Source organism: Triplophysa rosa, linkage group LG6 (genome assembly GCF_024868665.1).
Source record: "Triplophysa rosa linkage group LG6, Trosa_1v2, whole genome shotgun sequence".
NCBI classification, from domain to species: Eukaryota; Metazoa; Chordata; class Actinopteri; order Cypriniformes; family Nemacheilidae; genus Triplophysa; species Triplophysa rosa.
In genome coordinates, this window is record NC_079895.1 from 23,602,693 (window position 1) to 23,618,299 (window position 15,607).

Sequence of the window (15,607 nt, forward strand, 5' to 3'; positions counted from 1 at the left end):
AACCGAACTACGGGACGTGTGAAGGGACAAACTGCTCGTGCTTTTTCAAACTGCGTTTAGATAGTTATTTCATGTCTGACTTTGAGATCTCTGGCAAAATGTAAATGCTAAATTAAGATGATACCTTGCAGATATACCATTCATGGATTCATGGCCTGTGAGCTGCATTAAACAGTCTCTTAGATTTACATTTAAGAATTTGACATGAAAATGATGTTATGTTAGATATAAAGTAATTAAAACGATTCATAACAGAGGGGTGCCCTATTTGCCCTGCACAACCTCAGTTAACTAGACCTTACAAAACTATGGACCCATCTCATTATTATGAAACTATTTAAGCCATAATAAGACGTTTCGTCTCATTATATGAATACAATTTTAATGTGCATTTCAAACTCATAGATCTGTCATATGCTTTACTGATGGAATTGCAATAGAATACTAATATATTTTTAACACTTCACACCGTTGCATTTGTTAACATTAGTTAAGCATTAGATTACATGTCTGCATTTGTTCATCTTTATTTTCAGTATTTACTAATGTTTTTAAAAACATTGAACATGCACCATGAACTAACATGAACAATTGTATTTGGCATTAACTAACAATAAACAAGATTAATAAATGCTGACAACTGTATTGCTCATTGTTGGTTTCATGTTAATGCAGGTGTTCCCAAATTTTAGATCCGAGACGTATAATCTCTCAAGATCCTCCAGAAATACAGGCAAAACACACACATTTGTTACTTTTTAGTAGTTTTCTTATTATGGATCAATAAATTTAATTTTAATTTTAAAATACATAATGGTAGGGCTGTATGATTATGTCAAAAACTATATTAGTCCCCTTGATATTGTAATGTTGATTGGATTTTACATTTAAGTATGTTTGAAACTTCCTACACGCTATAAATGCACCACTTGTGGCTCCCACTGTCAAAACAAGCATTATAAACGTGTAAACCAATGAACACGTGTCATTGTTAGTCATTGGAGAAAAAAAAACATTTACTAATGCTAACAAACACATGATTTTAAATAGTACGGGGGGCCCCGAAAACAACTCAAGCCCATGGGCCCCCATCCTCTTAAGTCCGGCCCTGAGTACAGGAGACAGGTGCAGGCTTATGAAAGTTTTGTACATCCAAACATGTCTGATCCCATCAGTGGAAAAAGGAAGGGATTTTTGGAGTCTGCGCACCCTTGGTTGGACTCTGTGTTCATAGTGTTGCGTATGTTTGTGTTTTAAAAATAAGGTGAAAGTGCTCTCTCTGTTTAATGTATGCCCTCTTATTCCCCTGCCTCTTATATTAACAGAAGCTCAGGAGATAATCCAGTGTAAATCAATAACTGACTGGAGGAAAGGAAACCTCACCCATCTCCCTCTCTATATCCCATGATTCCTGTCATTCACTTTTTCTCTGTACCGCACACTTCCTGCCTCATTCAGTCACACGAGTGGCATGTTTACAATTTTGGAATCACTCAGAGGTGTCAACAACTCACTGTAGGTGTGTGTGAATATCAATACTGTATAATTTTATGACAGTAAACAAACTTGTGTCCCTATGTTTGATTGTGTACTCTATACTTTTGTGACATGTTGAGATGCTCTCAATGTTGAACTTGACCTTGAACGGAGTGCTGGTTTTGCTTTAATCCTGTACAACCCTCTAAAAATGTACATTAAGGTCTGTTCGTTTCTTATTTCTCTTGGAAATATTATCACGCCATGGAACAAAATAGTTTGCGACTGCCATGTTAACCTGAAAGAGGATTGTTCTGTTACAAATTTCAGCATGCGACTGAGGGTGGGCGGTAATGTTTGACTTAATACATTCCTCTTTAAAGCAGTTATGGATTTTCTCAGCGTTAGCCATAAAGAAGCCAGTGCGACTCAGCGGTGAATGAACTCAAGAAAAATGGAGGAAAAAGCGCTGGAAAAGGTGATGATTGAATGGTTGAATCAGAATCAGGAATGGAGAGAACAGCAGGCGGATGTGACTGTAAAGTGGCTGTAAAATAGAAAAGAATGGAAGCTGATGGCTTTATTAGACTTGGAGGGCGTTGAAAGAAATCCAGCAGATAAAGCGGAGAAATACAGAAGTTCATTTCTGGTTCATCCAGTGTCACGCTGGGACCAACAGTACTGGAACATCCCATTTCTGCCTGTTGTCTTATACTGCTGTTCTACTTACGTCTGAAGCCAAACTGCTCTCTGTCTCACTGCTGGATATTTATTTTACTAAAACTTGCAAATACATACCTGTAGACTGTAATTTTGTCCTTAGTTATTTTCCTGTTATTTCCTATTATTATTATAGTTATTTTTGTTTCTTATTAGCATTTGTTTAGATTCCACAGCTGAAGTTAACAACCATTCAACCTGTATGGTCATTTAGCCTGCTTATTGACTTGTTTGCAAAAAATATATATATTTATGAGCACAGTTTTGTGCATAAAGACACATAGAATGATGTTTTTTCTGATTTATTAAAATTTGTATTGCCATTGCTGAACTACATCATGGTTAAACTATAATGAAACTATGGTCATTTGTGGTTCCTGTGCTTTTTAATGCAAATGCTATAGTTAAACTATGCTTACTATAGTAAAAATATTGTTAATTTTCATATATCAGCAGATCACGCAAAGCGCGTACTTTTCTGAAAATATGCACACAGGATTTGATGAGAGGAATTCAAATTTGTATCTATTCCTTTTGTTTCCGATCCGATTCCTAGCCTTTCGATTCCGATCGGAAACTGGAATTGATTTTCCAGTCCCAACCCTAATTAGCATCCAGATGTATTTGAAAAAGACGTACTCGATTGTCTATTCTCCATATGTAAAACAATGATCAGTTCCTATTAATCTCCGTCTATGAGTTCAAGTCAATTCAAATGTCAACCTATTTCCCTCCATTTACAAAAAGTCTGTCTCTTTCAGCCAAGAATGAAGATGAAATGTTTCAAATTTGTGGATGGGGAAAGACATCTCTCAGAAATATGAGATTATACTGTATGTTGTGCCATTCTACTGTTCTACGGTCCCACTGTCCTACATATCTGTAGCTCGCTGATAGCAGGCTGAGGGTGAGATGAAAGCTCACAGCTCATTTTCTATGTCAATGTTACTGCAGTCATGTTTTTGAGTGTGTGTTGTGTGCGTTACAAGGATTTTTCACCACTGCGGCATTAAAACAGAGCTGTGAAAGCTAGAAATCCTACAGGGTTTGACATTGCCATGCGTTTGAAGGTCAAAGCACAGAGTTTAAATCTAGCTTTGGAACTGTAGCAATTCTAGCATTTATGGAGTCTTTAAGTCATCTTATGCATTTATGACTAGAGCAGAAGTGGCACCCCGCTTTCTTAATTATCGGTGTGAATTTCTTTGTGCTGCGGCAATCTGAGTTGGAGGGGGTGACAATTAAAGAACAATGACAGAAGCTGAATTGTATCAGGCAAGAAGAATTGTTGCAGGTTTTGTGGGTTGTTGATAAAAACTAGTGATAAAACCAGATTTAAAAAAGGTGTTCATGAGGTGAACTCCTCACATAAGTGGCAGCACAAAAATGACAAACAAATGGAAAAAGCATCAAATACCTAATATCTAGAGTCAGTTAAAATGGTTTTTAAAAGGTCTAATCCATTCAAATCAATGGAACGTACATGATGCTGCAGTTACACAGGAACTCAGTTGTATCTGCATGTATGTGTAAAGACGTAATCCGGTTCTTCTGGGGCTCGTGTCGTGGCTCCTCCTAGCGTTCCTGGGAAGAGACAAAGAAGAGGAAATAAAGAATTGTTTTTTGGGTAATTGGATTCTTATAGGACAAAAGGGTTTTTTAAGTGCAGAAGCTTACTCTGAAATGTCTTTAACCTTCACAGTTTTATCAGAGCAGAGAGCCTGAGTCAGCACGAGAGAGAGAGAAAGCCTATCTGCTGCTGTCCAAAAAAGTCAGTTCAGAAAGGAGAGAAAAGGATCAGAAGATTGGAAGGATGAATAATTATTTTTCTGCATCCCGTTCTATTGCAGATACAACTGAACGATGTTGAATTAGAGAAAAGGATAGTAAGAGATGAAACCTGTTCTATAATATCTATGCTATCCATTGTAATGCATACTGTAAAAACCCCCCCAGAAAATTTCCAGCAGCTGGGGCACCAGAAATATACCGTAAAATATCATTATTTCCTATAAAATTGCGTAAATTTTCAGTCTTTTTCTCAAATATTTTTTAAAGAAAACCCCTCAGATGAAGATAATTTAAATATATTGTTAAAACATTAAAGACATTACAAAAATCGAAGTCAATATATTGTCTGTTTTATTGCCATTTCACATAAACCTCGGACTTGCTTATATTGTTTCAAAACTAACGTTTTTGTTTTATTCTCTAATGCTGTCTGTAACAATAATACTGCCTTTTTGATATTTTCGATATAATTGTTTTCCCTCTCACAGAACCATTCAACAATGAAACAGTGATATTATTTTAGCACATCTTTGCTGCTTTTAGTCACTTGTGGTTTGGCATCAGCTTTTGTCTGTTTGCCTGCATCTGTTTTTGTCTTTATCTGGAGGCTGTTTTCAACTGAACTTTTTCTCAAGTTCATATATTCCATATGTCACTTCATTTACCATTCTTAGATTGTTTGGTGTGATTACAGCCTAACCCCTCCTCCCACCTGATCATATGCAAATTGTGTTGTTCAGTGTCCGTTTCAACAGGTGTGATGCTGTAAGCAGATAGTTATCTCTCTCAGAGCAGATTGAAAGCATCCGTCATGCTCCCTTTCGCTCCACAGTCTGTATCTGATTAGCAGTACAGCTCGCAAAACACAGACTGCAGTTTCTTTCAATGCCCACGTAAAGAAAAAGGACTTGAAACTGTTTGTGTTCATCACATTGCAAATAAAGTTGACTATAACTTATAGTTTAAGTTATATTATAATATTGCCAATGGAAGGGTGGTTCTCTTTGGGGTCTTCATTACACTGTTTGCTTTATTGAAATGTTTTCTTTGTATATACTGCATTTTATTTTTTTGATTAACATTTTTTTTTACAAAAAAAGTTAATAGAATACTTTTTTGATGGAGTTGTTTGGTGTTTTGGGCCGCTCCAATGTAAGCCATGGCTCTGAAAGATTCATTGTCTTTAAAGTTGATGGATTCTTCCAAAAATGTCTTCTCCAAGCTTCTACAGAAACCCAAGGAGGCTCAGATGTGGTATTCCAGTGGTGTTACATTTGATGTGTTAGAGAGCAAATTAGATTATTGAAACATTTCACTCACAGCTATAAAGGGTCCCAATAGTCTATTACATTAAATTGCCTTTTTACGTGTTATGTGTCTGACCTCTTATCTCCTTAGAGACAAGAACTTGAGGTTAGAGGAGCAGAGCGATGGTTACAGTAACAATTTAGAAGGTAGAAATATTCTTAAATTTATCATAGCAGAATCATAACTTTCTTAGTCACTTTCACTTGACATATTCTATTTATCCATTATATCCCCTGTTGATTTTGTCAGAAATATATTTTTTGTGTCTTCATATATTTACAGTATGGGTTTGTTCTCACGATGTCGGAACTACCATAATCTGTAAAAAATGTTCAGAACTCAAAATTACTACTTGTAAACTCAGAATTTTCTATGAGCTCTGACAGAATGGCACCGACTTTGAGTAAATGTGGTTAGCTTGTAATATTTTGGTTAATAATTCATATAATTGCCCATTTTAAATGTAGACTAATGTCTTGATGCAAAATTAATGTGAACATGAATAAAAACATACAATTCGGTGTTGCCATAGAAACAGATAATTCTGACAATGTGAACAGCTTAGACTAGAAAACCATTGTTGGTCTAGATTATGTTCATAGAATAGAAAATGACCTTTGATTTCATTGCTGTCAGTTCTACTGTATAGAATCAAATTATATCTCACCACTTCTGTGTATTAAAATACTCATGACTAAACTTTTAGTTATTAAGGCGTGCCAAAGTAATCTTAGAGCATTAAAAATGTATCCAGAGAAAAACAGCGAAAAAGAACTTCTGCTTTTCAGACTTATATTTCCCTGGCCGAAGGGCTTGGTGACCTGAATTATCTGAGTAATTACAGCTTAGCCTGTGAGAAAGAGAGCGAGTCATCCTTTTTGCTGGCGTTCTTAAACTCGGCCTAGGGGAAGGGGATTGATGCACCCGTGATTTGTGTGATAGAAGTGGTCACATTAGCAAGGTCAAGCAAACTTTTTAGCTGCAACTTTAGGGCTCTGAATCTCTTCCTAATGCGAGCTCCACTCTTGTGTGTGTCTTTCTCATTCTTCTCTTTGAGTGAGATGGGTGGTGAATGAGTTCACAATGTTATGATGTGTGCATCTGGCTCAAGCTCAGCTGCAGGCTGGAGATGAAACCTGTGAGGGAATGACTGAGCAGATGCGGCAAATGAACCTTAAGGAGGAGGGCGGCTTAATTGACTCAAACGTTTCCAGCCCTCAATTATTTATAACCTTTTAAATGTAAATGGTGATATGTCCACTTGTGGCACTGAGCGAAACACTGACGTTTCTGGCACATTTTAGAAATGTTAATGACAACACTGCCGGGACTTTTTGACTAGTGTAGTTATAATGGGACTTCCCATATTTTTTCTCATTTCTATGACGGTCTTCCACAACATTGCAATCTTGTTTTCTTCTGCATTTTATGACATTTTTGTTTCAGGTTGTTGTCGTGAAGATTTACTGATGGTCATGTTTGTTTTGTGTGTTCATGCGCACCCATGCTTGTTTATTAACAGAGAAAGAACAGTAGTCTTTTTAGCAATGTGTGATGTTTATTTCTCCACATTTTCATAATTTAACCATTATTGCATTGCATTCACTTGAAATGAATGTCCTACAATAACCTACAGTATTTCTCTCAGCTGGTGCAATTTGCACCTTTATTTACAACCCCCTGCAGATCCCAAAGCATTTGGCCGGCACTACTTTTGCTGTACGGTGTGTATAAAGAGAGATTTGGCTTTGTTCCACGACAGTGTAGGAGAAATGCCCAGTCATGATAATCCTGTCTCTCCACTGCTTTGTGTAGGGAGAATCTCGGCTCTCAAGGTTAAACAGACATGCTATTCAGCAGAGTTTGCCAGATAAGATTTAAATGGACTAAGCTTTGCAGAATACACAAACCTCTCTGTCTGGGATCGGTTTTGTCCTGGTTTTAGTGTCAAAACTATAGCCACGTCGTTGCACGATGTAAACATTCAAAAGCTGCCTTAAATGAAGTTAAATCAAATTGGCTTTCATAAGTCTCTTGGATTTAAATGATATTAAACTGACTTATAAAATGAAGTTGAAATTGTTTAAACTACATTTTTTAAATGATACCAAATGCAACTAGATTTTAAAGGTCCAGTGTATGAAATTTAGTGACATCTAGTGGTGAGGTTGTGAATTGCAACCAACAGCTCACCCCTCCCTTTCAAAGCACTACGGTGGCTTACATAGAACATCATGAGATGTCGTCATGATGACGTCTTCGCTTCTTTGCCAAAGGAGATGATGTATTTACGAAACACGCTTTGTAGAGCAGTTTGTTCTTTTAGGGTTACTGTAGAAACAACATGGCGAATTCCATGTAAAGGGTGTATATAGATAGAAATATCTCATTCTAAGGTAATAAAAACATAATGATTCATTATGTAAGGTCTTTATACACCTCTGAAGACGAGTGTTGGGTAAGTTACTCTGAAAAAGTAATTAATTGCTAGTTTATAGTTTAATTAGATTACTGTACAAATTACTCTCTCCAAAAGTATTTAACTACTTTTTACTATTTACTTTCTATATCCTATATCAACCTTGATTAGTTAAGGATAGACACATGGAATAAAGTTCTCCATCGCTATGACGGATTTCCGTCAATTGGAGCGAGTCTACGACGGATTTCCGTCAATTGCAGGGTTCCAGCCTGTCCTTAATGTCTTACATTCACTTTTCATAATGTTATTAACCCTTTGACGCGTACGATGACACCGCGTTCTGGGAGCCAGAGACAGACACAGTCACATATCACAACTACGCAGTGCTTTCAACCACATAATGTTTAATTTAGGCTTCATACATATACACGTGCCTACAAGCACAAAATACATTTAGCGATTGCATAATACACACTGATGTCTATGGAAGCGGCAATAACAATCTCCTCAAATGTAATTTGACGGATGTGTTTTATTCACATCAGACACAGTATCTGCAATGTAAGCAATTGTTAAGATTACTCAATTCTTCTACCTGGTAACAAGGCACTTACGTTTGTGTTTTTTAAGAGAAGTGGATGAATTCACGTGATGTAAATCCGACAGATCTCAGACCACGGCAGAAACAAACATGGCGGCGCCCGCTTATAGCTCAACTAACGCGATCATTATAAAAGTGTTTAAACAACAAAACACATGCACATATCTGACAATCGGAATGTTAGATATTTCATGACATAGTTAACAGTTTGTGAATTTTTTGAGTAAAAAAGAAAAATTATGCAAAAGCAATGCATCAGTCATTCAGCTGCTGTGGTTCTGCGGTGTGTCACATGATACGCAGTGCCGCATCGCTATGGAAATGTTAAAGTGATAGGCTACCTTCTTAACGGTCGCCTTGGAAAAGCTAGTCAAACATTGTAACTAGTCACTGGAGCTAGTCAAACACTGAAACAGGTGTCAGGTGTGTCCAAGCTTCAGGAATATGGTTTCACAGCCAAAAGGCAGAAAGAGTGAAAAGCACTCTGGAGACAAATACAAAAAAAAGTTGGTCTTAAAGGCGGGGTGTCCTATTTCTCTTAGACGTTATTGATGTTCAAATCACCTAAACAAACACACACCTGCCCCCATCTTTTGCTTTCGTCAGCGCTCGGCTCTGCTATTGTCCGCCCTGTGCACTGTGCACCTTACTGCTGATTGGCTACAAGGTTGTTTTGGTACTCGGCCCGACTCAGTTGTCTAAGGGGCTGTTTCCACCGAGGCGCATTTAAGCCGTGTGTCCACCGAGGCGTTCACGCTTGCGGCCGGCGTGTTTTTTCAATTGTTTATCAACGGTAAGGGGCTGTGTCCACCGAGGCGCATTTACGCGGGTGAAAACTGCAGGAGCTCGGCTGAAAACGCCTGCTGCAGGCGCAGCGTTCTGCCCAAAGTTGAAAATTTTTCAACTCAGGGTGCTCGGTCAAACACCGGCGCTGAGCGTTTAAAAAAACGCATAGCACCAGCGCAGAAAAAAACCGTCAGCTGATGGCTTTTTTAAAAAGCGCGGCGTTTACATAGGAAACAATTGAAAAAAACACGTCGGCCGCAGGCGTAAATGCCTCGGTGGACACAGCCTCTAAATTCGGAAATCGCTTACCCCGCCTTTCCTTTAAGTGATGCTTTTATTTTGTTCTTTTTTTCTGTTAATTATTAAGAGTTTAAGAAAACATTGTTTGGTCTTATAAGATAAATAAAAAAATGCACTAAAAAGTTATAGATGGTTGATTATTTGTCTAGATAAGTATAATTTTTTCATAGATTAAAAATAGCTTTTAAAATACTGTCAATACGACGTAAAGGGGTTCAAAACATCTCCCTTTAAAACGCTATTGGTTTCGACTATTTAGATAAAATGTCTGTTAAAGGAATATAACATGGCCTGAAAAAAAAATCAGTCAGAAGAATGTTTTTCACTTTAATCCATGTAGACACGAAACGACACGAATTCATTCAAATAAATGATATAAAACTACATAAAGTACTCTTATTAACTGACAAAAGTATTACAAATGTGAGAAAAATATATTAGTATTATAGATATATTAATGCATGCATTTTTAAGTTAGACTTTGAATTTTAACGTCAGTTCCACTATTGTATACATTACACAGTATTTAGTTCAATTACATCCGAAGTAACTAATTAAATTACAGACAAAATAAGAGTAATCCCTTACTTTACCTAATTACTTAGTTACTAGTTACACCCAACACTGCTGAAGACATTTTTTGTGCATTTCTGTCAATAGATCCTCCAAAAAATGACACATTAGACCTTCAAAGGAGTCATATGACAATTTTACAAAGCTCATGGCTCTGAAAAGCGAGGTGTGCTATGATTGGCCAGTTAACCAGTGCGTAGTGATTGGTCGAATACTGCAAGCGTGTGACGGAAATGTAATGCCTCTTACCATATTTGGAACATCAGGTTCCCAAGCAATTGTGCTGACAGGTACGCCCATCTTACTTGCAGATATATTTGAATGGTCTTAGTCAAATCATACCATGAACTGACGTAGATTTGTGGGGGTGTGGTTACACGAGGCGTTTCAGGCAGGTCTGGGTGAGCATTCGCTTTTAGATAGAATACATCTTTTGTTCCAACACTTTAATTTTTGCAATTTTACGTGTCTAATACATGCATGGGCAACTTATAACACACCAAAGACACAGAAAAACATGTGTTCACGCCATATGACCCCTTTAAGTCAGTTTAAAAGTGACTTGAACTTGATTCATCTTGAAAGTATAAGGCAGCCTTTAACTGAAGTTTTCCAGTTAAATTAGGTGACTTTTTTACAGTGTGTCTATACTATACATACTCAATCCATCCTCACATCTTCTCTGTTTGCCCCTTCTAGGTTGTATTCAGCTATGTAACGGGTTCAGGCAGAACATGGAGATAGACCAGTGTCTGCTGGAGTCTCTGCCGTTGGGCCAGCGTCAGAGGCTGGTCAGGCGCATGCGGTGTGAGCAGCTGCGGCTGTACTATGAGCGAGAGCGGACGCTGCAGAAGCAGAGCCTCCCCAAGCCCCGGTCCTTCTACCGCAAAAAACAGAGGGTCAGCTTTATGCCTCCAGAAGTCATCCAGGACGCCATCATACGACACGATGACAAAGAGGGTAGGTGATCTAATACGTTACCACTCACATTTTACACTCGATGTGTAGCCTATTTTGTGATAAAATCATCTATAGAGAGAATTGAATCAAGTAGAAAATGGTAATGCACCTGTAATTTGAATATGTACACTTGCATACACCACTGGTCAAATAAACATTGATATACAGATTCTAGTCCTGCCCCCAGATTCAGCTGATTGGTCTGTTTATACTGTATATTACCACTGTTTGATCACCGTTTATTTTGTTTTTATGTTTATAGTATGAACGTTAGCATCAAATCTAGTAGTTAACCTTTTAAACACTTTTCTGTGATCCAATGCCATAATGAATACATATGGTAGCTATTTGTGTGTTGTGAGTTTTGTAATGCACTGTGTGTGTGTATAAGTATTTGAGAGAGAACTGTGTGTTCCCACCAGACGCGAATGAAGCGTTAAGCGCGAGTGATTTACATGTTAAGTCAATGCAAAGACGCGATAGACCTCCTTGCGGCGCGAATGAGGCGGCGCGACTGACGCGATTCCCGCGAATTGAGCGTTTCGGGCGTTTGATGCGTGATTCGCGCGAGTTGAAAAATCTGAACTTTGGCGAAAATTTGCGCCGCGTTAACCAGTCAGGAGCTTGCTCTAGTAGTGGCGTGCAGCGTCTGTGCACGAAGGCAGCCCAGAGAAACAGATAAGCAGCGCAACTGAAGTCTATTTGAATTATAAACAGAGAGCGTCTTCGCATAACTAATCACATATGTGACCCTGGATCACAAAACCAGTCTTAAGTAGCACGGGAACATTTTTAGTAAAAGACAAAAATACATTGTGTGGGTCAAAATTATCGATTTTTCTTTTATGCCAAAAATCATTAGGATATTAAGTAAAGATCATGTTCCATGAAGATATTTTGTAAATTTCCTACCTTAAATTTTTATTTTTTTTATTTTTGTGAGTGGATGGTCTGCCACAGTGCCCCTGATTAACAACTTCAAGGGCAATTTTCTCAATATTTTGATTTTTTTGCGCTCTCAGATTCCTGAGTTTTAAACGGTTGTATCTCACCCAGATATTGTCCTATTCTAACAACTCATACATCAATAGAAAGTTTATTTATTCAGCTTTCAGATTATGTAAAAATCTCAATTTCGAAAAATTGACCCATAAGACTGGTTTTTGTTGTCCAGGGTCACATATTTAAAAACTACAATACTCATTTCTCGCTAGAAATGCAATCAGAAGTTGTTGAAAGTGAAAATGAAACTTACATTTATATAAAACTATGCTCCAACGGGCGTTTCGGCCGCCATTTTATTTTTTCGAACTTGCGTCTGTTGTGAATTTCACACGCGAATGAAGCTAGTAAACTCAAACTGTTCAAGCGTCCAACTACGCTTGAATAGCGCGATTCATTCGCGCAAGTCGCGTTTGGTGGGAACGTTCAGTCTTCGGGCGAGCTGGTGAAAAGGCCAAATTAATTTCCAGAAAGGCAAGCTGTCACACGAGTTGCCATTAGATGCCGGGTATTAGATCATTCCTCAAGCTGATTATGGGCTAATATTCAGAGAGTGGTGCCACCCCTGGGACAGGCAGAAGTAATCTAATCAAGAGCTTGCGGGGAAAGGGGCTCGTGCGAGACAGGATGACAATCGCAGAGGAGCCACCTTCTGCCATCATGAGCAATGGCGCAGGCTAAATTAATTCAACCCAGGTGAGCTATTTCTGTCTGTGACTTTGCAGTAGGGAGTGGCAGAGCTGTTCTCATTCGACTTATTATTAAGATTAACCCGAGAAGCCTCCAATTTTTTATGTAGTGCCAAACTTCTGAGGAGAACATGAAACTTTTTATTTCCCACTGCTCTCTTTCATTTTTCAGTCGTATTAATTTTTATGTTTTAAACAACTGTTCTTCACTGATGATGTAATCGTAATTGCCTGGGTGAGGAAAAACACGTCCTCCATCAATTACAATAAAATCGAGATGAATAAAATAAAAAATGCTTTTTCACTGCCATTTAATTTTACTTCAGGACTTACCGTTTTTGATTGGTTCTTGTCAAGTTTTGATGTTTTACAACCTCCCGAAACCGACCCATCTGTTCTTTTTGTCTTCATCTGTGCAGCTTTTCGTTACAGCGGCCTTTATAGCTTTCCCTCTCTCAGTCCCTGCCAACCATTTACCCAGCTGTCTGGGTAAATCTGTGTCAGATATCCCAGCAGCCTTTTCAGGTCATCGTGCATCTGCCTTATTGGCTGTCAGCCGGGTTCAGCTGGTCCCCGGCACCAGCTGGTGTTCCTGTGGCAACGCCTGTTGGAAACATGGCACCTTTGGCTGAAGATGAATGACAAGTTTAGCCCACCTACTAAACACTAATTACCAAACTGGCAGTGGCGTTGCTTTTGTTTTGTTCATCCACCCAAACATGATCAGCGTCCTGTGCAAATGCCTTTTGACCAGTCAGTGACTCAGAATATTGATTTCTTATGGCTCCATGCCTGTGTTTTGGTTAAAGGCGTCAGTGTTGCTTGGCTACTGGAGATAACACAGTAAGTGTTAGAGACTGTCAGACGGGCTTGTGTTTGTGTCTGACTTTTGTCTGAGGCTAGGTGCTAGTTTACATTCAGATAGGTTTACAGTATCCTTTATACTTTTCTTACACTGGAAAAACTACAGTAAATACGGTACAGAATAACTATGTTAATTTTTGTTGAAAATATGCCCAGTGTATGGTCAATGTAAATTGTGCTACGTCTTGCCACGTCTTGTGTGGTGTTCATGTTTTAGTTACTCAGTCAATGTTTGCGGGTTTAGTGGACCCACGCCATTCTTTGTTTATTTAAATGAATACGCATAAAAATGTAGGCCTTTGTACAAAACTTTCCAGATATTTACTTTATCTCAGTTACAAGCAACATAGACAACATGTAAGGTAAATATTTGTCATTTTACCTCTCTTAAATCTTTCTGAAATTAAGGTGCTGTTTGATATTGTGATAAATTGTATTAAAAAAATAAAATCAAATATGTATATTTATTCAAGGTTTTTGTAGACCCACATTATTTTAAGTTGAAAAAAACCCCATACACTATGTGTGAATTCATGCTGATGTTTGTTCTCTGTATGAATGTAGCATAGTGGAGATAACCCTCAGGCTATAAATATCCCACAGGAACACTGGGAATGTTTTCGGATGTGTTCCTCATTGTCATTATGATATAATCATTTTCTGGGAGTCTGGGAAAATATGCAAATGACACAATCAGAAGTTCAGGGTTGTTCCAGGGGTCAGAGAGGTTTGGAAAAGGTAGAAGGGTGATATTTATTTTGTTTTTTAAACGGGAGCGTAAACAAAAAAGAAAGATGGAAATTCTGTCATAATTTACTTACCCAAAGGTAAGATGACTTTTAAAATGTACACTGGAATGTGGTTATGAAAAATAGAGAATAAGGCTTTCATGCTTCAAATGATGCATACGAACAAGTCTTTCAGTCACATTTTTCACATTTCTCTGATGTGTTTGTAAAGCTTTCATAGAACGGCACAGGTTTAATTTCCATGCATTTATTATCTGTATCATCGTAAATAGCATTGCACGCCAATGAGGGTTGATAGACTGTGTCTAAACGGTTTACCCGGTCACATCTAAGCTCTGGAGACCCTTTCGTAAAACAATCACATCTAGCTGAATCACCACGAATAAGCATTCAGTCGTATCACGGTTCAGCTCTGATGAGTGGCACCCCCTCAACTGCAGATGTGATATTCCGCATTTATGCAGCGGTGAGCGTTGAGGCGTGACAGAGATTGAGTTCACACGTCTGTGATACCGAGGCACAATTACATTACACACTCTCAGCCGGGTATCGCCCGTCCGGTCACGCGGCTTCTTAGCGGTGAACTGGAGCGTTGCATTTTTGTGACATTAGCTCAGGATTCGATTCTTAATGAATCTCAAATGGAGACGGACAATCTTTCCTCGTCTGGCATATGGGTGTAATTGAAAAAATAAATAACAGAGCAAAGTTTCAATTGCATGTCTTAGTCTTAGTCAAACTTTATTATCCCCGAAGGGCAATTTATTTCACAGCCAGCAGTAAACCATATGAAACGATGACAAGCACCATAACACACAAACAAAAACAACCAAAAACAAGAACAATGACTTCCATTAATAATGTCCATAAGATTATTTGTAATTTAAAAAAACGAGGGCAGCTGGTATGAAAGAGTTTTTAAATCTATTGGTCCTACATAAAGGCAAACAATATCTGCGAGTAGAAGGAAGCAACTTAAAAACATTCTGCAACGGATGGCTGGGATCATTCATAATTAATGTAGCTTTTCCAATTATCGGATCACAAGTGGACGACGCCAATTACAGGTGAGCTTGTCCACTTTCGACCACGTCCATAGTCAAAAACTCACCTCCTCTTTTTCCTTTGTCCCACTTTGTCTTGTTTGTCAATCGTGTGAGCTTACTGTAATTCGGCCATTGCTCTGTTACATTAGCAAAACTTGTCCACCAGACCAAAGCGCATCTTCATACCAGGCGTAAATGGCGCCAAACCGTGTCCATGCGAACAACTAATGATCGGAGATGTTCACAAGCACAGTTTGTGGATTTCTTATTTTTATTACACATTCATGGCAAGAATGACCTTTATTGTTAAAGCCACAGCG

At 38.3% G+C, this 15,607-nt stretch overlaps 1 protein-coding gene across 6 annotated transcripts in view; it reads left to right on the top strand.

The window, feature by feature from the left end:
- The window catches only part of myo16 (myosin XVI), a 184,927-nt gene that overhangs the window by 35,642 nt on the left and 133,678 nt on the right, over positions 1–15,607 (top strand). For all 6 annotated transcript variants that reach the window (XM_057336149.1, XM_057336150.1, XM_057336151.1 and 3 more), the window contains exon 2: positions 10,677–10,937. In XM_057336149.1, coding sequence (XP_057192132.1) covers positions 10,712–10,937 — 226 coding nt within the window. In that variant the 5' untranslated portion in view covers positions 10,677–10,711. The remainder of the gene's footprint in view (positions 1–10,676; positions 10,938–15,607) is intronic.